Source organism: Hypanus sabinus, chromosome 2 (genome assembly GCF_030144855.1).
Source record: "Hypanus sabinus isolate sHypSab1 chromosome 2, sHypSab1.hap1, whole genome shotgun sequence".
In the NCBI taxonomy this organism is placed as follows: Eukaryota; Metazoa; Chordata; class Chondrichthyes; order Myliobatiformes; family Dasyatidae; genus Hypanus; species Hypanus sabinus.
Window position 1 is genome coordinate 92,084,116 of NC_082707.1, and position 27,039 is coordinate 92,111,154.

General features: G+C 39.9%; 1 protein-coding gene across 1 annotated transcript; it reads right to left on the reverse strand.

Annotated features, from left to right (window-relative positions):
• Window positions 1-305: 305 nt before the first annotated feature.
• cldn15la (claudin 15-like a) lies at window positions 306-26,432 on the reverse strand. The gene is made up of 5 exons (XM_059950484.1): window positions 26,076-26,432; window positions 13,693-13,857; window positions 10,158-10,239; window positions 6,148-6,252; window positions 306-4,438 (listed from the first exon to the last, which is right to left on the reverse strand). The coding sequence occupies exons 1-5, from the start codon at window positions 26,290-26,292 to the stop codon at window positions 4,357-4,359; spliced, it is 651 nt and encodes a 216-aa protein (XP_059806467.1). The 5' UTR covers window positions 26,293-26,432; the 3' UTR covers window positions 306-4,356.
• Window positions 26,433-27,039: the final 607 nt, after the last annotated feature.

Below are 27,039 nucleotides of genomic sequence, written 5' to 3' on the forward strand. Positions count from 1 at the left end.
ACTAAGCCACACATGAAGGCCAGGAGCTGGCCTTGGTTGTCAGAGGCTATTTGACGTGAATGCCATTGGGAACATTTAATAGATAGTGGGAGCTTGTCCACATTACCATCCCCGGCTAGAACAACCTTAAGGAATATAGGTAAGAGGTAAAAGAACCAAATGGGAATTGATTTGTGTGTGAGAAGGAAAGAGCTGTGGGGATAATAGGATATACTGTATAAGGAGAGAGAACGGGACCAATGAGACAGCTCTGCCAGGGAGGCCTGAAGGTCTCCTCAGTCATACATTATCTAAATAAACCAATGTCCATTAATAATTTTATTAAAATCTATGCTAAATTCCAGTAAGAACAAAACTCAAATTCTTTTGAAGCACATACTGAAATGTAATAATTGGTGACAGTTTTTTGTAAATCTTGTTAACAACTACCTAAAAGCAAGAAGAAAAAAAACAAATGCATACATAACAAAGAACAGCCTATACATTTCTGTGATTTCAACCACATAAACTCCAGAATAAAAGCATAAAAAAATGAATGGTAATCAGAGTGAACAGATTTAGAGTCTTACACACTTGCCTCTCAATCACCAGGACTCCCACAGTGAGTCCTGCACAGAGGTCAAAAGAATCCTAATTCTTTCCAATTTCTCCCCTCCCCCTGCTCTGGCCCATGCCGATTTAATTTTGAATGAGTATCGCTGAGTTTTACAAGGTCATTGACCTGTAACATTAACTAGATCCACTATACTGCCTGATCTGCTGAATACTTTCAGCATCAGCTCTTTGTGTATTGCTGAAGCTCCTTACCCCATTTAATTTCTTAAAATGGACTCTGCCTTTTATTGAGGCCTTGACATTATTCATAACATGTGGTGCTCAAGACAACCTCAACTCCAACAGGGTTCTGGAGACACGTCCCTCTACTGAGCTGTTTTATTTTGATGTTGGCTCTGAGACACTATTTGTAATTGCATTTTGGGCTGGATCACCTAAAGGCACCTCAGGCATTATCTTTTATTTGCCCAATAGCCTGCTATAATATAGTCTTATTTCCCACACAACCAAACCTGGCATCTGAACTCTTCATATTAGGAGATGCTTGCTGGCTTTAGACAAATGGCATAGTGTTTGCCACTCCTTTGCTCCCCTGATGATATAAAGTTTCATTGAAGACAATTGATAGCAGTAGTTTCTTTATAAATTGGAATACATGAAAATTATAACATTGCATTAAAGTCATTAGAGGTACATAAATAACAGAAAACCGAAAATGCAAGTCTTTTGGATGTCCATGGCACTCCACATTATAAAATAAAGTCAGGCCAAATACTCTTAGATCTTCACCTTGACTTTACTCTATAATTTTAGGGGTAATACTCCTGATATTGTCTTCAATATGTTGAAATTGATGCCCTTTTTCTGTCTCTAAGTATTGTTTCTGAGTGTCATTCCTGATTTTGAGGAGCTGAATTGAGTGGTCAGGCATTGCAAAGCCAGAGTTTTTTTTTTGTTTCCCGGTGAACTCCTCACAAATTGTGTGGCTGTGCCACAAATCCACACTGATCCAAGAGTCTGATTCTCAGGATGGAATTCCTAGGCTCTACTTCACTGAGATATGAAATATAGAGTCCAAGAAAAGTACAGTGCAGAAACAGGCCCTTTAGCTCATCTAGTCAGTGTTGAACCATTTAAACTGCCTGCTCCCATTGACCTGCACTGGGACTTATAGCCCTTCATATCCCTACCATCCATATACCTATCCAAACTTCCCTTAAGTGTTGGACCACTTTCACTGGCAGTTTGTTCCACATTTGCACGAGCGTCTGAATGAAGAAGATCCCCCTTATGTTCCCCTTAAACCTTTCACACTTAACACATGACCTCTGGTACTCCCATTCAACCTCGTTTCTTTTACCCTATCTATACCCCTCATAATTTTGTATAACTCTATCAAATCTCCTCTCAATCTTTTATGTTCCAATGAATAAAGTCCTAACCTATTCACACTTTCCTTATAATTCTCAGGTGCTCTAAACCCTTTCTCTGTTCACTTTCAGTCTCATTTCCATCTTTTCAGTAGGTAGGTGAGCAAGACTGCACACAATACTCCGAATTAGGTCTCAGCAATGTCCTGTACAACTTCAACACAACATCCCATGCCCTGTACTCAATCAAAGATGACAAAATGCAGTGGACACTTTTAAAGACTAAAAAGGATTCAATGTATAATTGTTTATCTGATAAATATCTTATTATTGAGTGAAGGGTTTGCCTTAATAATTTTTAATATTTCTTTCACTTTCTATTTCTATGACCTGTTGAACTATATGGATTATCCATTGCAAGAAATAAAGAAGGGTTAAATTTGCCAACTGTGGTGTAATTTCATAAAATTCTATATATGTGGAGCTATAAGACAGCTAGCCCTCTCTCCATGGGTTTATTAGTGGCAGTTATTAGTGTTACAGACAGTGGAAGGCTCGCAAAATTAATTGGTGTCACATTTACCTCTTTGCAAAAGAATAATTAGGAAAATTAGGGTTATAGTCCAGATTGGGTGTTGGTCATAAAGGAATAAGGTGAGAGTGATTTTTTCTTCTCAGAGATTTGTATAACTTAACTGTACTTATTGGTTAAATATTGACTCACTTAATAATCAATGATCGGTGAATTGTAGCCCCTTTCCCATAGGGTTGTGGCTGCTCAGTCTCTATGTATTTTCAACGCTACAATTGATTGATCATTGATTATTAAGTGAGTCAAGATTGGAATGGAAAGTACAGTTAAGTTATACGGTCAGCTGTGAAATTATGGTATAGAAGAACAGGTTCAAGAGGCTGCTCAACTTTTCCTTCTATTCTTTCTGTCCTGCTGAACTGAATCTGCATTGTTGAGTCTCTGTGACTCTTGTTAACAGATGATAGAGGTATGTTATACTGCGGTCATGCAATCAGTCTAAATGTATGAGGAGAACTGTTTAGTTCAGCCAGTCAAAACAAAGGCAGAAGCCACACTTCCTCCAGACTTGAAATAGATTATTGACAGACTTCAGCATATTATGTTCATTAGCTTTTGTGGGAGACAAGTCAAAGCTTTTAATATAATGTACTGCAATTGCTCATAGTGATGGAATCTAAATACTCTGCTTAAATGGAGCCAAGCCAATCTAAGACCTGCAAAGCCTCAGTAAGTTGGACCTTATACAGACTCCACTCATACAGTGGCCTGTGCAGAACTTAATCCTAGTGAGGCCTGTATAGAGCTGAAACTCAAAACACTCATGTTGATCTAAGCATGTCAATTCCAACCACAGAAAAGTCAAAAAAGCTCCTAACAATGGAAAAGCTCAGGTAAACCCTTAAAATAACAGAGTGCAGATGCTAGAATCTGGAGTAACAAACAATCTACTGGGAAAAATATCATCAGTTGAGCAGCATCCGTGGGGGGAACTGAAATGTTGTATTTTCAGGTCAAATCCTTGGGAAATGGCCAATAGAAAGAGAAGATTGGGGGTGGTGGGGCAGGGGCCAGAGGTGATCGGGAGACTGAGGTGGGTGGGTGAAGGATGAGGGGCAGATTAGGCCAGGTGGGGAGGAGGGGAAACTATAAAGCTGGAAAAAGAGGTAGTTGGCTATTAGATGGAAATAAGCAAGACAAGAGGAAGCAGGACTCATTTGGGGGGGGGGCAGTGAAGGTGGACACGGTTGCTGGAGGCTTCTTGCAGCAACTACCATTCCAATAGGCATTAGCTGCCTCTTTAAATCACAGGATAACCAAACATGGCGAGCTATTTGTGTTAAATATCCTTGCAAACTCTTCTCTCCCTTCCCTCACCTCAAGGGTGTTGATTCTTAGTCCACTGACTCCCATTAGACCCCAACCCACTAAAAATCACACTGAGGCAGCAGTATCACTCAGCACCCCCATGCTGGATGTGTTGGATTCATGCTCTCCAGGCAAACTGAAACAGAAAAACTCTGGCATTGTCACAAATAAACACTCAACACGGTCAGCAGTACAATGTAGAAATCTACCTGAAGCAACAAACAAACTGCTGGAGGAGCTCAGTGGGTCAAAATGAATTGTCAGCGTTTCTCACTGAGCCAGAACTCGAAACGTTGACAATTCCTTTCCCCCACAGATGCTGCTTCACCTGCTGATTCCCTTCAGCAAGTTATTTATTGTTCCTGATTCCAGCATCTGCAGTCCCTTGCGTTTGCAGCAATCTGTCTTAGTTATTTAGATGCTTCATGGAGTGCCATAATGATTGGACTGCAAACACATTTTTTTTCTTGAAAGACATTTGAAGACCTAAGTAACATAAAAATAAGGCATTTTTCCTTGTCAGTCTCTGGTTTAGACATAGGCTTTTGACTGAGCTGATTCTGTCTTTGTGTAGATTCTTTGCCCACCTTGAGCAGCAGAATACTTGTAGCCTCTGTGAAAGAAAACATATGGTCGTCAATAATTGTGCAGGGACCTATCCACTCACCTCTCAGTTGTTTCTACCACTCTAGAAGAGCTTTGCAAATGCTCTTGTCTCCTCTGTTTTCACACAATGAATATTTCATTTGTAACAATTCACCCTCCCATTCCTTTGAGAACAAAAGAGACAAGTGGCTCTTAAAGCAATACACAGAGAAGAAGCAGAACAGAATTGATCATAAAGGGTCTTTTAGTGTGCCGTGGCAAAACTTCCATCCCGAATAATGGACAAACATCTGCAGCAAGGGTTGCCCAGGGAGTTGGCCCATCTGCTTGTGTCTATCTTGGATAGCAATCAACAATTATGTTGTCAACAGATGTTCCTTACTAATGGAAGAGTAAAAGGTTGGTAGGGAGCCTAGTCATTAGCAACAAATGGACCTTAATCATAGTGAGGTCCATTTCCAGCCACACTGAGAGTGGCACACTAGCAAAGCCAGCAGAGTCATTGACACATAGCCCAGAAATCCAGGTCCAATTCTACCCTCTGCTGCTGATCTGTGTGCAATCTTCACATTCTTATTGTAACCTTGTGGATTACCCCCCCCCCCACCACCCCGTGTACCCTCTGGTTTCCTCCCTTGAGTCACAGACATGTGGGTTGGTCAGTTAGCTGAACTGGCCACAGAAAATTGCTGCCTATATGTAAGTATCTGGTAGAATCCGGGGGGGGGTTAATGTGAACATGTGGAGAATAACATGGGTTAATGTCGGATTAGCCTAAAGATGGCTCATTAACGGCCAGCACAGACTCAAGAGGTCAAAGAACTGTAGGACTCTCTAACTAAAATTCAACTTAAGGCTTAAAGTGGGTTCTGTGGGGATTTTACTCATTGTCGACATGTTGTAGCATATGTACATTTTAGAATGAGGTATGCAGCACGAAAAGTACAAATAGAATAAATATTCTATTTAACATGAATTCATCATGGATCCCATTTATACTGGGGCCTGCATCACCTCTTCTTACACTGAGGTCAGCCTGGGGACTAATCAAACTGAAACAAAATACCTCAATATCAGGTGATAGTGGATAGTTGATCGCTGACCATTCGCTTTATTTTGCTAAATTAACTTTCCGATTGTGGATCATGTCACTAAATTGATCATCACACACTGTAAACATCAGAACAGTGATGAAACTTAGACAAATGATCGACTGACTTTAGGTTGATACGGCAGTTGGCAACATGGCTTCAATAATTTGACCTTGTTTTATGCCTTTCTTGGTGTGAAAGATTAAAAATTCCATCCAACTAGACTGAACTTCAAACATGTCTGGTCAGTTAATTTTTTGGGCCAAAATATATAATGTATAATTTTTTTTCACTGGGGCAGGCCGGCAATGTAGTGGTTAGCACAACACTTCACAGTACAGGTGACCCAGGTTCAATTCCCACCGCTGCCTGTAAGGAATTTGTACGTTCTCCCCATGACCGTATGGGTTTGCTCTGGGTGCTCTGGTTTTCTCCCACAGTCCAAAGACATAGCATTTGATAGGTTAATTGGTCATTGAAAATTGTCCCAGGATTAGGCTCAGATTAACTCAGGGGGTTGCTGGGCCTATCCCATGCTGTATCTCAATAAATAATGTATATTTTAAGTGAGTTAAGCCACCAGATGACAGGTGCAAAAATATTCAATGAAAAATAAAACACTTACCCATCGTTTTTGGCTCTTTTGCAGGAACAACACAAGAAAGAACCTCCCAGGATAAGGAGAGCAGACCCAGCCCATCCAATGTAAAGGGCAGATCCCAACTCGTACCTGCAAACAAAGACATCATTTGTCTCACACATTTTCGAATGGAATTGTTTTCTGACTCATTATAATCAACTGCCCAGAATCTGATGATGTTCTAGCCACTGCATTTTAGGGTGGCTGGGGAGGCTGTGGAAGGGGTACAGAAGAGAGGGTTACCAGGATGCCACCTGGTTTAGAGGGCAGGTGCTACAAGTAGAAGTTGGACAAACTTGGGTTGATTACTCTGGAATGGCAGAACCTGAAGGGAAACCAGGTAGAAGTTTATAAGACGATGAGAATCCTCAGTAGAGTAGGCAGCCAGTATCTTTTTCCTAGAGTCAAAATACTTAATATTAGAGGACATGTATTTAAGGTGAGAGAGGAGGAGGAGATGAGTATGGAAGGTTTTTTATATAGAGGGTAGTGGGTGCCTGGATGGCATTGCTGGGTGCGATAGTGGAAGTGAATATGATAGATGTGTTTAGTGGCTCTTATATAGGCACATGAATGTGCAGAGACTGGAGGAATATAGACATTGTGAAGGCAAAATATAGTTTAGTTAGGCGTTTAATTAATTCGGCACAATATCGTGAGTCGAAGGGCCTGTGCTGTGCTGCATTGTCCTATGTTACTAACTTGGCTGGGCCATGACAGTCAAGGGTAAACTGTGAATCTCTGGATGATATCATTTGAGGTTCCACAGTTCATGATCCTCTGGACAATGTGAAAAGAATCAGAGATATCTAATCATTTTCAGTGCAGGGTTAAGGACACAATTAACTTCTATTTACACAATGCATTTGAGCAAGATATCTCAAAGTGCTTCTCAGGATGGTATCAGGTGGAAACTCCTCATAAGGGAGATTCAGAAGAGAGTTTGGACAAAGAGGCAGATTTTGAGTTGTACTCTGCAGATAGCCAGATTTCCGGGATTAGGATCCAGGTGTGGAAGCTGTGAGCATGGAAAAGGGAGTTTTAGATACAGTGCATTGAGAATGGATCTAGTGACTATGGCACCAACTGCCCAACTTCACATGTGACCCAAGTTTGCACTTGGTTCAAGTGATCATGTGTATGAGGTGGAAAGATAATGCATTCAAATATAAACTTTGAATTAAAAAAAAACAATCTTCTGAATTTTGCTGTTTGTATTCACTGTCAGAAATGTGTTAAAAATTCAAATCTAAGAAGGGACAATTTTTTAGATGGGTCTTTCCCAGGCAAGGCTACATTATGGGACAATAAATGGATGTAACACTACCAATTCTATGTGAATAGGATTAAAGCTGATAGTCACATGGATATCATTCCCAGATCAAGCTTCGAAGCAACACTGTTAGTAAAATAAGCTAGGCAGCTGCAGTAAGTGCACTTATTTTGACCTTTGGACTAGCTTTTAATCAGACACTTCAGAACCTTGCATTGACAACATTGTGTCTAGAAGCTTTGGATCAGCATTCCTCCCAAATTTCTCAGGCAGCAACTATTAGAGTGACTCTGGTATTCTCAATTACACCTCTTTGACCCTTTCCTTGGGTCCAGTCTCACCCACTTTCTTTCTTTCCATTTCATAAATTCTCTCATCTCGCCATCACCCATTATTTTCCTCATCCCTCACTTTTTCCTTCATCTGAATTTATTTGTAAACTGTTGAAACTATCATGTTTTCTGTTGTTGACATCAGTGGCCTGAAAGAGTAACTGAGATTCCCTTTTTTCAGTGCTAGCTAATCTGTGGGGTGTTTCAAGTCTATTTTGTTTCATTGAAGAATGACAAATCTAAGGTTTGCTGCTGTGAACAAAATTTACCAGTTCCCATTCCCAGTAGTCATTACTCCACAACTTACAAATAACATAAGAAAATATGAGCCTGAGTAGGCCATTTGGCCCCTCAAGTTTGCTCTGCCATTCAATACAAACATGGCCCAGCCTTCAACGCCTCATCTGTGCAAATTCCCATCCTCCCAATTCTAGGATCTTTCAAAAATCTAACAATCTCCTTTTTGAATATTCCCTAGCCTTCTCGGTGTTCCAGGACAGGGGATTCCAAAGATTATTCACACCCTATTCTTCCCCCCTCAGCTTAAAATGATCAACCCCTAAAATGTCTTCTTGTTTGAGATTCTTCCACCAGGGGAAATGCCTTGACACCTGCCCCGTCATGCGCCCCACCCCACCTAGGGTCTTATAAGTTCACTCCTTTAAACTCCAAATAACATATACCTAATTTACTTTGCGGCTTGCAATAGGTCAGCCCTGTCATCCATGGATTCACTCCTGAAGCAGAGCGCATCAATAGTAAATAATGTTCCCACATGGTGTCTAGGGCCAGAGCTCGTAGTTTAAGATAAGGAATATAAAGTTTATAGGGGATCAGTCATAGAGTTATAGAGTCATAGACCACTGTAGCTTAGAAACAGGCCCTTCTGCACACCCAGTCCATACCAACCATCAATCTGCCTTGTCCTATTGACACACACCTGGTCCATAGCCCTCAACTCCTCTCCACGTACTTATCCAAACTTCCCTTTAATGGTGCGTTCATACCCTCATCCACCACTTCTGCTGGCAGCTCACTGTCCTCTAAGTGAAAAAGTTCTCCCTCAGGTTCCCCTAAATATTTCACCTATGACCTCAAGTTCTAGCTTCAGCCAACCTCAGTGGAAAAAGCCTGCTTTCATTTACCTTATTTATACCCACATAATTCTGTATACCACTATTAACTCTTCTCTCATTCTCCTATGCCCCAGGGAAAAAGTCCAAACCTCCTTAACCTTTCCCTATAATTCAGGCTCCGAAGCCTCAGTAACATTAAAATGCATTTTCTCTGTACTCTTTCAATCTTATCTTTCCTGTAGGTAGGCGACCAGAACTATATGTAACCCTCCAAATTTGAGCTCAACTATGTCTTATAGAACCCAATCCTTATACCCAGTCCTCTGATTTATGAAAACCAATGCACCAAAAGCTCTCTTTACAAACCTATTTACCTGTGACTCAGCTTTCAAGGAACTGTGAAACCGTATTCCCAGATCCTTCTGTCCTACTACACTCAATGGCTCGCTGTTTACATGTAGGTCCTCCCAAAGTGCAACACTTACACACTTATCTACATTAAATTCCATCTGCCATTTATCAGCCCTTCTTTCCAGCTGGTCTAGATCCTGCATTGATCACTTTTCTCATTGTACAGTCTTTGAAAATTTGTTAATGCAGTTTACCACATGATCATTCAGATCATTAGCATGGATGAAAAACAACAACAGACCCACCACAGATCTCTGCAGCACACAGGCCTCTGTTCATACTACCACTACCACTGTCTGTCTTCTCATGTGAAGCCAATGTTGAATCTAATTTACAGTCTCAATCTGAAAGCCAAGTGACTGGACATTCTTGGCCATCCTCGCATACTGGACTTTGTCAAAGATTATGCTAAATTCCAAGTAGCCAATGGGCGCGGCATTTCCTTCATTAACTTTCCTGGTAACTTCCTCAAAAAATTCTATAAGATTGTGTTAGACATGACCTATAATGCACAAAGCAATGTTGATTATTTCTAATCCGGCCCTGTCTATCCAAATTCTTATATATCCTGTCCCTTAGAATGCCTTCTGATGACTTACTCTCTACTGAAGTGAGGCTCATGTGCCTACAATTTCCCAGCTATTTTAGAGCCTTTCTTAAACAACAGAGCACCATTAGCCATCCTCCAACCCTCCAGCACATCACCCATGCTAAGCATGTTTTCAATACCTCTGCCAGGTTACCCGCAAATCACCTCCCACAAGGTCTGAAGACATACATTGTCAGGCCTTGTCCATCCCAGGCAAGCCAGAATTCGTGCTGGGAAACACTCAAAACCCCCACAACTCTTCTGTGATATTTATGGTGATATTACTTTACTGGGTAAAAATTCTCCATACGTACTTAGTTCCACCGTAGATTGGGTTGTAGAACTCCATGGTGATGTTGTAGGCATACCACGAAACTGGTACTATTCCACATAGACCTGCCAACGAAGAATACTGAGTAATTACTGGACAGCAATATACCTCATGATGAATATAAGTTCTCCAAAGTGTGGGATGTGTTCTGAGAAGATTCAATAGAGTGGATACCGAGATCCTCCTATAGATGAGTCAGATGAGAGTAATGCTCACCCAGTCTACATATGCAACAAAGGCACAACAAGTGAATAAAATAACTTGCATTTACATACCACCTTTTCAAGCATTAGGATATTTCAAAGTGGTCTATGACCAATGAAGTACAGTTCTAGAAAAGGGTTAGTGTGGGAAGCATGGTTGTAGTTGTAAACAGGGCATGGGTTTCCCAAACATCAAAGTAATAGTGAGCATACTTTTACAATGTTATAGAATGTGGGCAGGTTTTAGATAGAAATACTGGGCAGAGCTCCCCTGGGTTACCTTGAAGCAGCAGCAGGCTTGGGGTGGGGTAAAGTGTACTGACAGGTCTTCTCCTACTTCTAATTCATGTCCATATGCCCACATAAGAAATAAAAGCAGGAGTAAGCCATTCATCTGCCTGAGCATGGGCAAGGCATTTAAAGCCTCATTCAGTGGCATCTCTGATTCTTAATGCTCCTTCAAGCTAGTCTGAAGGAATGCAGTCGCATCGAACTCTCACCCTGAAAGGTTTGTGGTTACTGGGACAAATAGGGTACTTATGAGGGTCAATCAAATCTTGTTAGGTAAATGCATCAATAGATATGGAACAATGATGAATGATTGACATTGAAACAATCACCTTTAATGCTCTATATATTTAGATTTGAACTTATTCAAGTTTGGAGTTGGGTCACTTTTGTTTATTGAAGCCAGTTCAATTAGAGACATTTTGTTATCATTAGCCATAATAAACTTCTTTCCAAGCTCAAACTCATTCTTTCCTGTAGCTGCAGATTCATACTAGGGTACTTGACCTTATGCTACCAGACTATACATCCATAATGGGCACCCTAGGCAAGTCTAATTCTTCCCTCATCTGGTACCTGCATATACTCCATAGAAGTCTTTGAATTCTGACCAGCACTGAGAATTCCAATTTTACCCTTCATGATCCAACACCCTTTATGTGTATTGTAGAGGCCCCATGCCCCCTGTTGTAGCACCATAACCAGATTAGTGACAGGACACAACCCTTTCTGGGATTTTTGAAGAATACTACCGATACACAAGAGGATGAAATGAAGTAGGTTGGCATGGATGGAAAATTGAGGTTAAAGTCAAATCTATCATGATCAAGTCTATTCCTATTACCTATTTAAATGTTCATTGGGTTTATAGGGAAAGAAAAGCAAGAAAAACAATTCAGCCATGTGCGCCTCCTTTGCCATTCCTTGATGATGTTTTACCTCAGTGAGACCTTCCTGTATAAATCTCATATCACCTGATTCTCTTACTACTTAAAATCGATCCATCTTTCCTGACTGATGTGCATCAATGTATAAACAGAAGCACACCACAAATATATCTTAAACAATACATTTGTAAACTTGTATACTTGGCTCAGCTTGGAATTCAACGTAACCAATGGCACTTGAGTATAAAAGTTTCACCTGAAAATGGGCCATTGAAAAGGAAGCAGTCAGCATTTCAGGTTGACGACTTTTGTTTTGATGGAGGGTCTCCATTTCTCTTTCACAGTTGCTGCCTGATCTGCTGAGTGTTCTTGCCAATGGTTTTTTTTATGATAGGTAGAGTAAAGTTTTGTATAATGAGGTAGGTTCACTCATCCTGAACTCTTCTGGATATGAGTGAAGCACACGTTTTGCTTGGCTGAACTTTGGTACTTCAGTTCCTCCTTACCTCACACTGTCACCTATAGTGGTTAGAGGGAAGGGGATCCAACTCCTGATGCGCTCATTGCTAACAAAAGGAACATAAAAACATGTTCTGGGCCTGCTTTCAACACATTGTAGAAATCTTAACTAAGGCTTTAACCAAGAAAAAAATTGAATTGCAGTTGATTATAATGAGGGTTGGATCTTTACAAGGTTTATATTTATATTTATTGCCTATTTATTATTATAATTTCTTTCTTTTTATATTTGCATAGTCTTATGTACACTGGCTGAATGACCAAGTCTTTAATTGATTCTGTTATTGTTATTATTCTATTATGGATTTATTGAGTGTGCCCACAAGAAAATAGTGACATATATGTACTTAGATAATAACTTTGAACTTTGAATTAACATCTACTGAAACACCCCATAGACTCAATATGCACTAACAATATTACTTAAGAGTATTAAGAACTGCTTTTGGTCAGAGCCTCAAAAGCCATTGTCACTCAAAGCAGAGGTGGTTAGATCTTTTGATTTGAAGGGATTGGAGGGATATCAGGCTAATGAAGGAAAGCAGCACTGATGTAGAAGGTCAACCATTGTTTTATTGAATGGCTGAGTAGGCAGGAAGAGAGGAATTGCCTATTCCTACTTCTGTTTCTTATCTCCTCATCTTCTTGGGCTGAGTGATTGATACTTGAAAATCAGCCATCCCAGGGAAGAGTAAGAAGTTGAGTTCTGTCTTTCTCTCATGCTTGGGACTTGGTTATCCTGATGATTAATAGGAACTCTTATTATCTGGAAAGAGCTACCTGAATGGACAGCCTTGGTATTACATTCAGAAAAAGAAGAAGATATGAAATTTAAAAGCAATTTATAGGGTAAGGGAGAAAAATGGCGGTCTTTAAGTTCCTCTACATATTATATTATAATTTGGATAGCCCTACAAATAAGGTAAGCAGTCATGATGAGCTAAATAGATGCATAGTTTTATGATTTTCTCACCTTTGGTGGCTAGTACTAAAAGCTGGCTGTACTTGCCTTCAATACATTCAACTCCATTAGTCAGTAGAGCCAACGAGGGAGACAAATTCTCAACAATACCAGAGACCAAAGAAAAAAATTCCCTCTTAGGTAGGTTTCAAGATTTTAAAAAAACTCAGTAAAGCTACCTGTGATATAATTCCCTTTATTACAATAATAACTATTTTGCACAGGACCTGATGTGACTTGAATATTTGATGGAGTTTGCTGGTAGTTTTAACCAGGAACTGCCAATCATAAATTTAGCCTTATACTTTGAAGTAAATCGGTTTCCTGGACCATTAACCTGAGCACAAAACTTATCAGGTACCACTGCAGGATTGAAGGATTACTGCAATGTCATATGAGGTTGCTTCAAATAAATTTACTCTCTTTGTTAGACAATTCAAGGCATTATTTCAAGGAGGTGAAAGGTAGTGCATCAAACCCCAGCCAATAATATCTCCCAAATCAATGTGAACTATTTTGCATGGGCAAACATTGGCAATGCATGCTGTGGATTTACAGCCAATAATTTTCACATCTCTTTGTCTGTTCCTCCATTACTTGAGAAATATTGCTGGCCATAGGCACTTGCTTGCTATGTTGGTTGTCGATTGACTTACTAACCTGCAAGGATGTAGATAATTCCACCTGTCACTGCAATCTTCGCTTTGACTGTCTCATCCATGTTTCCAATGCTGGTGCATTTCAGGCCAAACAGTGTCAGCATTGAGGAAATAACTCCTAGAATGATGGCAATAATCATCAAAGCACGGCATGCTTGGACATACGCTGCAAAAGGAAAAGAAGGACGTTTTAGTTTCAGCATTCAACTTAGACCATTCAGCTAATGATGGGGAAGCCATTACTCCAACGAGCATGTGACAATCTGGATGATGGACTACATCTGCACTATATTGCTAACTCTAGTCTTTATGCCACTGCATGAGAATCATCTGAAGAGTTTGGATAGTAAATCAAAACAGCAGTAGATCATTTATTCCTTTAAGCATATTCATACCACTCAATACAACCATAGCTGTTCAGCTATTTTAATAACTTAATCACACTCTTAATCCCACATGGTTTTCACATTTGGAAATCCACTTGTCTCCTTCTTAAGTGTTTTCAGTAGTTTGACCTCCAGCAGCCTTGTCTATTGGGAAATTCCACATCTTCTCCTGCCTCTGATTGAAGATGTTTCTCCTAATCTCAGTTCTAAATCTTCCCTCGATAATCTGACACTGTAACCACAAGTTCCAGACACTATAGCTAAGGGAAATATTTCAAGCTCAAGAGAATTTGCAGATGCTGGAAATCTTAAGCAACACAGACAAAATGCTGGAGGAACTCATCAGGTCAGGCAGCAACTATGGAGAGGAATGGACAGTCGACATTTTGGGCTGAGCCCCTCCATCAGGACTAATAAACAGTTGATGTTTCAGGGTGAGACAGTCTTGGTGAAGGGTCTCAGCCTGAAATCTCCATTGTTTATTCCCCTCCGTAGATGTTGACTGACTTTCTGACTTCCTCTAGCATTTTGTGTTTGTTGCACAGAGCACATATTTCCCCTGCATGCAATATTGAAATGCACATTTAGAATCATTTTCTGATCTGACCTTTAAGTAGCTCGAGGGCTAGTGGCCAAATCCTCAAGTTCATGGCATGGTGTGGCAGCAAGAATGATCGATGAAAGGACTGATGTTCTTGTGGTGGGAAAAGACGTGTTATGCTGAGTGGAATAGAACCTGTGCTTTGTGCATGTTGTATCTGGCTCACACTTACACGGCCTTGTTCCACCTCCTGATTAGCAGTTGTAAAAACTGGTGACAGTCTGACTGATGAGCTATATTTTCTCTCAAAGGTAATGTGGTCCAGTGGTAGAATTGAGCCCAAGAACCAAAGATGGGAATGTCTTCCTTTCTTAAGCATGGTGGCAGCACAGTAGTGTAACAGGTAGAGCTGCTACTTCATAGCACCAAGGTCCTGGGTTCAATCCTGACCTCAGACGCTATCTGTGTGGAACTTATGCCTATTTCCCAGTTCCCTTACACATCCGAATGGCATGTGGGTTGTTTGGTTGATTGGTCTCTGTAAACTTACTTATTGATTGATTGAGTGACATCACAGAATAGGCCCTTCCGGCAATTCAAGCTGCACCACCCAGCAACCCTCCGATTTAATCACAGGATAATTTATAATGACCAGTCAACCTACCAACCGGCATGTCTTCAGACTGCAGGAGGAAACTGGAGCACCCGGAGGGAACTCATGCACTCACGGGGAGAACTTTCAAACTCCTTACAGAGAGAGTTGAACCCGCGTCCCCTATACTGTGCTACTGTGGTGCCCTAGAATGCAGGTTAGTGGTTAAAACCTGGGGAGGGTTGATGGGAATGTGGAGAGAATAAAACTGGGCCTTTATTGTAGGATGAGTACATATGTGTGCTTGATGGTCAATGCAGACTCAATGGGCCAAAGGGGCTGTTTCCGTTATGTGTCTTTCTACAACCGTAATTACCAGATCTGGCAGATTGAGAGCAGGGTGAGATGAAGATTTCCCTTGGTAGAATCTCCTGCTTACTATAAACTCCACACATATCCTGGCATATTTCCCCTGGATACAGAATCCAGCTAAATGTTCTGATACCAAACAAAGCAGAAAAGCTGTTCTGGCTGTTGCTTTACCTACATTTTGTCTAAACTTGATATCATTTCCAGCACAGAATACATAGTTGCAAGAACAGCTAGTTATGCCTTTCTTTAATGGACCGTACCAATACTCACTAGCCTTCAAAGTGATTACTACCCTAAAGTCATACTCCAAGTTGAGCCTTGTTCAAAGGGAGCACAAGTCTAAGGATTAGTGTTAGCTAGCCCCAGCTTCTATCAATGCAGACAATGAAAGTTTACTGAATTAAATTGACTATTGCTTTACAAAGTCCACAACCTATCCTGTTACAATAGAAAGAACATCTCCATTAATACATCTGGACTTTTGAGGAGGATTCAGATACACATTTTGAAAAAAGCAAAAAGAAATACAGCAATCTTGGGAAAGAGTGGTTTTGGGAATGAGAATCATCCATTCATCCTTGAAAATGCTGGAACATGTGCAATAGGTCAATTTCTTTTCCCTTACTGTAAGAGTTACAGGACATTGTTCAACTAAGAGTTTCCCCATTTACAGAGCCTATAATCTGCTGAGATGCTACGTCATTTCACAAAGAGATGTCAGTAATGTGATACAGCCAAATGTTCTCCAAAAGAATTATTAAATTTTGGATTGATTACTAGAAATAGTTAATAAAGTTGAATATCTATTGAAAATGTTATTAGGTAACAAAAGTGTTCATATCTGACACTCCATTTCTGTAGCACCATTGTTTATATGCTATGTTTATATCAATAAGACCTCCTCACATTCTTCTAAACTGGTTACTATATTCCTTCTATAGCAAGTATGTTCCTTTCTTTGGTATGGCTATTAAACTTTCACTCAAAACTGCTGGTATTGTGTGCTGTGCCATTTCTATCAATGCCAATACGGTTTTCTTGAAATATAGCAAACATTTTTACATGACTTTGAAGGATGCCGGTCGGGGATTTTAAGCTCAGGATATAGAGGTGAAACTGCTACTGAAGTTAGCTGCCATTGTAGAAAATATCTTTGCTATGGTTTTCTCTGAAGATTAAAATTGGCCAGTAGTTGGGAATACATTGGGTTAGGAGGAGATATTTCTGTAACACAAATGATCTAGGATGGTACTAAGGAAAAATGTTATTAATTTTCATCTACCCTTGGAATGTTTGTCCTCAAAGTTGAGATCTGCTTACAGAAGTTTATTAACTGCTTTGTTGTTCTTGTGGTTCATACTAAGAACTCCTTATTGCAATTGTAGAATTTCTTGGCTCTCTCATTGTCAGTTTCTCTTCCCTCTTGTAATCTAAAACTTTATCTGATCATTATGTTGAAAGCATAATGTCCATGGCTTCTCTTTAAACCAATTTTAATTGGACAACTTAAGTCTATCCCAAATTGATTGATCACATTCCAGTTAAATGTTGTATGCCATTTACAAAGGAAACTAGTGAATTAAATAACTAATTCTTCTAATTTGGCCATTTGAATGGTTCATCAAATTCTATGGCATTTTTAATTCATAGTCACAAGGAAACATATTTCTTAAATGTTATCCAGATGCAAATTATTATAGATACAGGAATTCTGAAACAAAAAAAAAAGAAAGCTGAATACAGCAGGTCAGGCAGCAGCTATGAGGAGAGAAGAAATGTCAACACTCTCTTTCTCTCTATAGACAGTGTTTGATTTGTTAAACACTCCCAGAATTTTCTGCCTTTATTCATTCATAACTAACTCTAGTTTAATTTGTGTTATCTTATTTTCCAAGTGAACTTGCTGGAAGAATTTATTATTAATCTATTCACTGAAATATCTCATCATAAATGTAAAACATTTAGGGTACTGAGGTCCTTTGGAGTATGCAGGCCTCTCCTTCACATGATCTGCCAGTCTATTGCCTCTAGTATAATCTTCTATACGGTGGTGTGCTGGGCACTGGCATCAACATGGGTGATGCCAACAGGCTCAATAAACTGATTGGAGAGGCTGGCTCTGTTATAGGAGTTAAACTGGACACACTGGAGGCTGTGGTAGAACAAAGGACCCTATGAAAAATCCTGGCAATTTTGGACAATGTTTCTCACCCTCTGCATGCCACCTTGGCTGAACTGAGGAGCACTTTCAGTAACAGACTAAGACAACTGTGCTGTTCCAAAGAGTGCTATATGAGGTCATTCTTACCCTTGGCCTTTAGGCTCTATAATAAGTCAACCTATAGCCAGAGAAGTGATGACCCCCTCCTGTTAGACTGTTTGTGGTAACTTACTTGTTTATTCTTTCCGGTTCTCTGCTAATATTTATATCTGTGCGCTTGTAATGCTGCTTTGACACTGTAATTTTCTTTGGGATTATTAAAGTATCCACCTAACTATCTATTTGAAATATAGAATGCATATCTATGCATTATATGTATTTCAAGATATGTATGTGTCATTGTGAATGTGTTCGTGTGTGTATGTGTACATTGGGATAAAAATTAACCAAGATAAATTGCCATTGTATTATAAGTGAGTAACAAAGTTCAACTGTAAATATATATTGAGGAAAGCTGAAACAATAGGATTATTGATGAAGAGTTATCTGCAGATTTAAAACGTGCCAGTCTATTTACAATCAATATCACACTGTGGTTACATTGAAAAGTACTTTATTGACATGAATTATTTTGATATTTCCTAGTGTCAGTGAAGCTACTTTATAAATATCCTCACTCTCAACAATTTTTCCTTCACTTCCTTCCACTTTCTCCGGACTCAAGAAATAGCCATAGGCACTCCTATGGACCCTGAGCTATGCCTCTTCACTGGCTGCATAGAACAGTCTTCTCCAGTAATCCTCCACAACTCTTCCAATGCTGCTTCATGCACCCACACATTTCATCAACTTCCACCTTGCCTTCAGATTCACTTGGTCCATTCTGACACCTCCCTCCCCTTTCTCAATCTCTCTGTCTTCATCTCTGGAGACAAACTGTCGACTTTCAAGATTCCCATGGTTATCTTGACAATACCTCTTACTAACCTGTCTGCTGTAAAAATGTTATTCCCTTTTCTCAGTTCCTTCATCTCTGCCTGTTCCCAGGATGCAGTTTTCCTTTCCAGAATGTCAGAGACGACTTCCTTCTTGAAAGAACAGGTTTACTTTCCTCCATCATTGATGACGTCTTCACCCGCATCTGCTCCATTTCCTGAACATCCGTGCTCACTCCATCTTCCCGCTGCCCTAACAGTGATAGAATTCCTCTTGCCCTTCCTACTACCCCTTGGGACTTCACATCCAACACATCATCCACTGCAACCTCCGCCATCTCCGAAGAAATCCTACCACTAAACATATATTTACCTTCCCCCTCTGGTTTCCAAAGGGATTGCTCCCATCACGATTTCCTTGTCCATTCGTCCCTCCCCGCTAATCTCCCTCCTGGCACTTAACCTTGCAAGCAGTCAAAGTGCTATACCCGCCCATTCACTTCCTTCCTCAACCTCCATTCAGGGCCCCAAACAGTCCTTCCAGGTGAGGCCACACCTCACCTGTGAATCTGCTGGCACTGTCCATTGTGGTCAGTGCCCCTGATGCAGCCTCCTCTACATTGGTGAGACCCATTGTAATCCGGGGAAGTGCTTCGTTGAGCACTTCCTCTCTATCCACCAAAAGCAGAACTTCTTGGTGGCCAAGTATTTTAATTCCAAATTCCATTCACATTCTGACATGTTGATCAATGGCCTCCTCTCGTGCCAAGGACAGGCCACCATCAGGGTGGAGGAGCACCACCTTATATTTCGTCTTGCTAGCCTCCAACCTGATGGCATGAACATTGATTTCTCCTTCCAGTAAAAAGAAAATTCCCTCTGCCTCCTCTTTTCACCTGTTCCCCACTCTGGCCTCTTATCTCTTCATACCTGCCTATCATCCTGGGTTTCCTCCACATTCCCTTTCTCCTATGGTCCACTCTTCTCTCCTATCATATTTCTTCCTCTCCAGCTCTTTACCTTTCCCACCCACATGGCTTCATCAATCACCTTCTCACTATCCTCCTTCCCCACCCCCCACATTTTTATTCTGTCGTCTTCCCTCTTCCTTTCCAGTCCTGAAGGAGGATCTTGCCCCAAAACGTTGACTGTTTATTCATCTCCATCGATGCTGCCTGACCTGCTGAGTTCCTCCAGCATTTAGTGTGCGTTGCTTTGGATTTCCAGCAACTGCAGACTTCCTCATGTTTATAAACATTATTTCTACCCTCCTTCTTATTTGCTTTTTTTCCTTCTTTCCTTGTGAATGCAGGATCACAGAAGGTATTTAAAGAATTGCATAAACGTTTGAACAGTCAGAATTGTGGAACTGTCACAGAAGAGGAGTTGAGGCCAGGGTTGATCAATCTGACCATATGGAGTAGCAGGGTGGGCTTGAGGGGCTGAATGGCCTACTTCAGTTCTTTGCCTTTGTTTTTCTTCTTCCTCCATCTTTTTTCTTTCTTTTTCTCTCCCTATCTACCTTTCCTTCCTTTCTTTCCCTCCTCTCTTCCTTCCTCCCTTTCTTTTTTCTTCCCCACTCTTCCTTTCATTCCTTTCTTCATTTCCCTTTCCTTTTCCTGCTTTCCTTTCTGTCATTTTTACCTTTCGCTCTCAATCACCTGACCTAATATTTGCAGAGCACTCTGAACCTGCTGCACCTCGTCGATGCTTACTGTTGAAGGGATGGGAGCCACAACTGGCTAAAATAGAATCAATGTGTAACAATCGGATCATTAGTTTTCAGGTGACTCTGGGAGGAAAGGAAAACTGATGAAGTCAACGGGCTCCAAGTTGCAACGTCATTTTACTGTAAATACTTCTTATAGTATTTCTAGTTTCAAAACATCTCTGATGATCAGGGTATGTCAGGAAACAGTGGAAAGGAGTGATTAGTGAGAGGACAGTAGACGTCCGGTTTCAGTTTATTGTAACGACCAGCGGATGAGTCACTGCTCAAGGCTCACTCCATTCTGTCAAAAGGTTACAGCAGTGAGAACTCGGAGTCATAGAGTCATGCAGCACTTCAGCCCATTCAATCCATGCTGACCATCAAGCACCATATTAATGTACTTTAAACCATTTTTCCCTCCATATCGCCATCAACCACTCAGCTACACATTAGGAAATAATCATTTAATTAAAGTAGGAATCATGTTTAATATCACTGGCATTTGTGATGAAATTTGTTGTTTTTGTGGCTCAGTACATTTTAATACATAATAAAAACTATCAATTACTGTAAGTATATATAGAAAAAGAAAATTAAATTAAATAGGGTATGCAAAAGAGAGCGAAACAAAACACTGAGGTAGTGCTCATGGGTTCATTGTCCATTCAGAAATCTGATGGCGGAGGGGAAGAAGCTGTTCCTGAAGTTTTGAAGTCTTTAGGCTCCTGGGTAGCAGTGAGAACTGAGTATATCCCGGGTGATGAGGGCCGTTAATAATGGATACCACCTCATAACAATGAACAGCATAGGAAAGGCCCATTACAACCCACCCATCCGCGCAGACCATGATGCATACTGTAGCTACTCAAATCCTACTTGTCTGCACTAGATCCCTATCCCTCTCCTCCTTTCATATCGAAGTACCTGTGAAAACATCTGTTAAACATTTAATTGTATCTGCTTCTGTTACCTCCTCTGACAGCATGTCCCAAATATTCACTACTCTCTTTGTGAAAAACTTGCCCCTCAAATCTCCCTTGCGCCATAACACTGCACTCTTTAGTTTCAGATTTATCTGCCTATGCTAATTCTATTGATATCTCTCGTAACTTTGTGAACCTCTACAAGGTCACCCATTGGAATCCCATGTTCCAGGGAAAATAAACCCAGCCTATCCAATCACCCCCATATAACTACACTCCACCATTCCAAACAATCTTCTGCTGACAACACAAACAGAATGCTGGTGGAACACAGCAGGTCAGGCAGCATCTATAGAGAGAAGCACTGTCGACGTTTTGGGCTGAGACCCTTTGTCAGGACTAACTGAACTCTCCTTTCAGTTAGTCCTGACAAAGGGTCTCAGCCCGAAACGTTGACAGCGCTTCTCTCTATTGATGCTGCCTGGACTGCTGTGTTCCACCAGCATTTTGTGTGTTGTTTGAATTTCCAGCATCTGCAGATTTCCTCGTGTTTAACCTTCTGCTGAATCTCTTCTGCTTCTCAGGATATTTTATAGTAACCACTTGGCCTACTGACCAAGAGCAAACTCACACGGACTCTACAGGAGATTACACAAACTCTACACAGACAGCATCTGTGCTCAAGACTGAACCCAGATCTTTGAAGTTCTCTAGTGAAGTTGCTCTAGTAGTGATGGCTCTGTGTTATCCCATGTGACCAGGGAAGGACTATATGAACCTTACAACCTACCTCACAATGCCTGTCTACACTTAGCTCATTTGCCAATATTAGGCTTGTATCTCTCTCTACGCTTTTCCTATCCAAGTATCTAAACACCTTTTAACCATGATTGTTGTATCTGTCACCACTACTTCTTCACTTTGAGAACGACCAGGGACAAGAACAGGTCAAACAGATGAAAGACACAAAGTGATCATGAATTTAAACAAAGTCCACATGAACACTGTCCCATCACTAACCACATGCCTATTATTGGGCAAGTAAGCAGACTTATTGATAAGGAACACTCGGAATGTATGTAATATATTTCATTTGGTATTTTCTGCACTTTGCTGAAGTTCCTTTGTTTGATTTGCAGGGATGATGTTAGAACAAATAGATACAGGCAGAAGCTTTCTCAAATCACATTATTTAGAAAGAACAGAGGAAGAGGTGACACAATCCCATGCTTCCACTTTGGGAGGGAGTGATCTTCAACATAGTCATGGGAGCTACATATGAGCTATACTCATGATCAGTCCAGTTCATTCCTGCTTTATGCAAAGCTTCCCACAGGGAGCACCAGAGTGCAGAGTAATCTCCTGCTTGACCAGCTCAGGTGGTGAGATTTTGAAGAGAGGTTTGAGAACCAAACTTAGGCTATTTTCAATGACCAATTTATGGTGCTCAGCTATCAGATATTTGGTTCTGGAGATTCTGTCACATTATCTCTCACCTGTATTTATCAAGCTTCATTCTTATACATGAAACTTTAATATCTCACGACCAATCTGAACATGATTTCTAGTTTTGGAACATTATTTTGGCTTTCATAGAATCCCAGCAAACTACAGATTAGCTGAATTTACAAGGACCAATTAACCCATCAGCCGCATGTCTTTGGGAACTTGGGAAGCCAGAGCATCCAAGCGACCAATGTGCACGGAATGTGCAGGTTTCACAAACAAAGCACCAGGGATTAGAATTGAACCTGGTTTCTGGTAATGATGCAGCAGCAATGCCCACTGGACCACTGAGCTACTAAACAGGTGAAGCTGCTTCGGGCAAAATGATGTTTTCAATGAGGCTGGGCAGTCTCAACTCAGAACAAGATCTGGCAGATTACAACCACCATATCCAATAAGGAATTCCAAGTGCCAACGTTCCCAAATGTCTAAAATTGCAAGAGTTTTCAACTGATCTCCTTTAATTATATTTGCATTAACATGATGATTTTATCTTTTCAGTACCATTTAATATCCCACATAATTTCACAAAGCCCCTTGATTACCTGCTCTTTCAATGTTCAACCTCACAATTTCCTTTACCTTACTTATATATTCTTGTTCCATTGAGGCACATGTAGATCATAACACAGGACTCTGATCTGAGGTAATGGTGGATTGTTGGTTAAAATCCCTAAAGACCTGTCCAATCCAACATTCTCAAATTCTAATGCCTATTTATTTGGATTCATCTTTTTGTTTCAATATGATATTTGTTTCAAGGTGGGGTGCTGTGAGGGACTAACCTGTCCACCAGTACTGTCTATGGGAGGACTATTGGTAAATGGTCACACTCCCCCTGTCATTGACCTTGGAACACCAGAACTAACCAGTACACCAACATGCATTCAGTGTTAATGAAAATAATGTCATAAGAAACTCAAACGGTCACAAGAAAATAACAGCAGTAATAGGTCTCTTGACCCCACAAACCTTCCCCATAATTCTACATGACTGTGACAGATCTACAATAGTCTCATTCCTCTTCTGCGCTAATTCCCCTCAGCCAATAAATCCCCAAACCTGGGGAAAAAAAATTCTGCCTCCACAGTAACTTCTTCTAATGTTCCCACTTTAAGTTTCAGGTGAGAATTACAGAAAGTCTTAAAGTGGTGTTATGTTTAATCCACACTGATTCGTACAAAGAAAATTAAATAGAGTGCTCTATTTAAATCTGTAACTCTTGCTCACCTATAGTATGTCATAGTACTTGGGGATTCAGGCTTACAAGCTCATTGTTGTAACTAATGGACTGTATTAGTGTTCAATCAATAGGATATTTGAGAAGTTTTGATATATGAACTTGTGTCATTCACCAGACGGAATAAGTTTAAGGCAATCAGCACAGCGATAATGAGACAAGTTTTTTTTTAATGTGGCGATCATGAATTATCTGGATGTTTGTTTCCAAGTGCACAAGCAAATTCATTCGTAATTTTCAAGAAGAGGAGGACATACAGAGAAAAAGAATGGGTATAGGAAGAATAAATAATTCTTCCTTCAGTATTGGATAAGAGGACTCAGTGGATTATTCCTGTGCATGAAAATCATATACGGTAACACAGCTGTATGTGTATTTAATGTTTTTATGGGAATTTAGCCAATTTTAAGTTATTACTTTAGTGTAGCAAAAATGGAAATCTGCTTAGAGATACTTGGTGAAATTCATTTGTGTTTCAGAACAGGTTTGATCACAGTGCATAAGTCAGCTAAGCTGCAGGGTCCTAACATGAGAAATCAGATGATACTTGAAGGTTATTTAAATGAAAATTAAATCTGAATAAGAGATGTCTAAGAAGGAATTAATCAGAGGTCAATGAATATGTACCAAACTAATTTTAAAGATTTGAGCAAAGATTAAGAATGTGTTAAAATACATAAGTCTCCTTTAGAAACCTGAGGCTTCTAATCTGGGAACTATTTTTAGGCTAGCTTCAATATTTATTTAACTTCTTCCGTAAGATTTGTATTCACATCTACAATACTGGTCGGGCCTTCTTTGGCTACCATTTTGATCATGAGGTTTCAGGACTCTGCTGCAACCTATGATCAAAATGGAGGTTTAGAGCTATCAAGTGCGATTTTGTCCATTTTATAAATAACCTGAATGGTGGGTTAAATAATTCTCCCTTCCACAAATAATATTGCTATCAATAAGTTTGTTCCTTCAAAGCTTACAAGTGATTTCTGTCAAAAATTGGTTATAATAGTTGAGACCAAAGTTACTTTGTGATAACACATGCCAACATTGGCATTGACCTGCATTTTAGAACATTTTTACACGAGATAATTTGTCCTAAATGACAAATAAAAGACTGTTCACTTAACTGAAGCAAAAGACCAATATTATTGGTAGGAATTAATCCAATAAAAATAAGCATTTTCTTTTTCACGTTAACTGTTTGTCTCATCCTAATCTATAACAAGGTTTTCATTTGATGTATAAATCAAGTCTCTTTCTTGGTTGAGTTACTCAACATACATTAAAACAGTTGATGGAGAAGTCAAAGAAAACTTACACACCATACTTATAGATTGGATTTTAAGAGACTTGAAAACTTCTAAACTATTTCTAAGATTAGCAATAACAATAACTACAATAAAACAGAAATTGCAATCTCTTTCTAAATCTAGATTTGTAAACTATTTTTGGTGAAAAATATGGGGGAAGATTTCAGGAGAGCAAGAAGAGTTAAAACTTTCATTTCATTTCAACCGTCCTCCCAATGCCTTATGTTTCTTAATATCTTTCTTTAACTGTTAAAATTTGGATAACATGCTTTAACTTAACGTTCATCAAAAAGTAACATAATTTCTTGGAGCGAAGAATATTACCTCTCAGTGAAAAATGCAGAAGGCAATAACAGCAGAATTGTAAAGGAAGGTTCTTGACATTTCACCATTAACTTGAAAGGAAGTCTATCAATGTAAAGAATGTTCCTGTACAGTTACTATTACTTTTAACATTCTTGGTAATTTTGGCTGGCTTTTTGGCCACTGACATTCTTCACTTAAATTTGCTAGTCAAATTGGACTAACATTGGAATTAAATTACTGCCCCAGATAAATCACATTTTATGAAATTACAAAGCTGGTATTTGCAGGCTGCCATTTTTTCTCCCCTGTTTAACCATAGTAAGTGAAACTGGTACATAATGGTGTTTCAACTCAAGCATCAAAAAGGTACAATTCTAGTATAAGTATTAAGAATGAATAACCTGGAAGACCGAGCATTGTCTCAAACATTCGACAGTTGAAGACGCCAGTACTGTCCTGGGCACAGCTTTTCCATAGATTTTCATACAATCGTGAGCTTGTGATTACGCTCCCGTAAACAGTAGAAATCTTCCAGTAATTGTTTGCCAATGTTGATCCAGTAAGCATCCACCCTGCTAGCCCCATCAAGAAACCGGTAATCTCAAAAGCCGCTGACATAGTCAGTTTGGATAATAAGGTATTCTCCCACAGAGGAATTCACAGGGAAATAAAGATCTTCTGTTGCCGCAAGTTGGAGCACTGGGAACCTCTCACACCAAGTGCAGATACTGTCTCCCTCTCCCCTCCTCTGTGTGCTTCATAAAGGCAACCCAACCTTTGGCCTCTTGCTCAAAGGCCATAAAACGATAAAACGGCACGAAAATGGCAGTAACTGGGTGTGAACTTGGGTGGATCTGGTAATTACTACGAGATAGTTTCTTGGTTTGGATAGTATCGATCTTTCTAAGGTGCTAAAAAATATCGGTAAAAACATGACGTATTTCTTAGCAATACGATTGATTTTGTATGTTGTGTGGATAGTTATTGGTTTCACTGTGGTGCAGTGAACTCTTTGAAGAATAACACTGCTAGTCTTGTCATTCAGGTGAAACATAAGAACTACGAGCTTTGCTTAGATTTTTACATAAAATGCTGTTTTTCTCTGTTAGTGGTGCCCAAAGTACAAAAATGAAAAACAATGATCTGCTCACAGTTTCATCAACTGGAGAGAATCTCTATCTCCATTAGTTTCAGTACGTTGGAACCCTTGAGTCAGACAGTTAAGTTCAGTTAATGTTTGACAAGTTATTGATCAGCAGTATCAGTATCACATGCGACTTTCAGTGAAACTCTCATCATGAATTATACTACAGGGTGAGGAAATGAATCATTTTGGGAATGTACCAATTATGAACCTAATTCAAT

Coding starts and splice junctions, on each gene's coding strand:
- cldn15la (XM_059950484.1), bottom strand. CDS start 26,292: ATGTCAGCGGCTTTTGAGATTACCGGTTTCTTGATGGGGCTAGCAGGG. Junction 13,858..26,075: donor GACAATGCTCGGTCTTCCAG/GTTATTCATTCT, acceptor TTCCTTTTGCAG/CGTATGTCCAAGCATGCCGT. Junction 10,240..13,692: donor AATTATCTACATCCTTGCAG/GTTAGTAAGTCA, acceptor CTTCGTTGGCAG/GTCTATGTGGAATAGTACCA.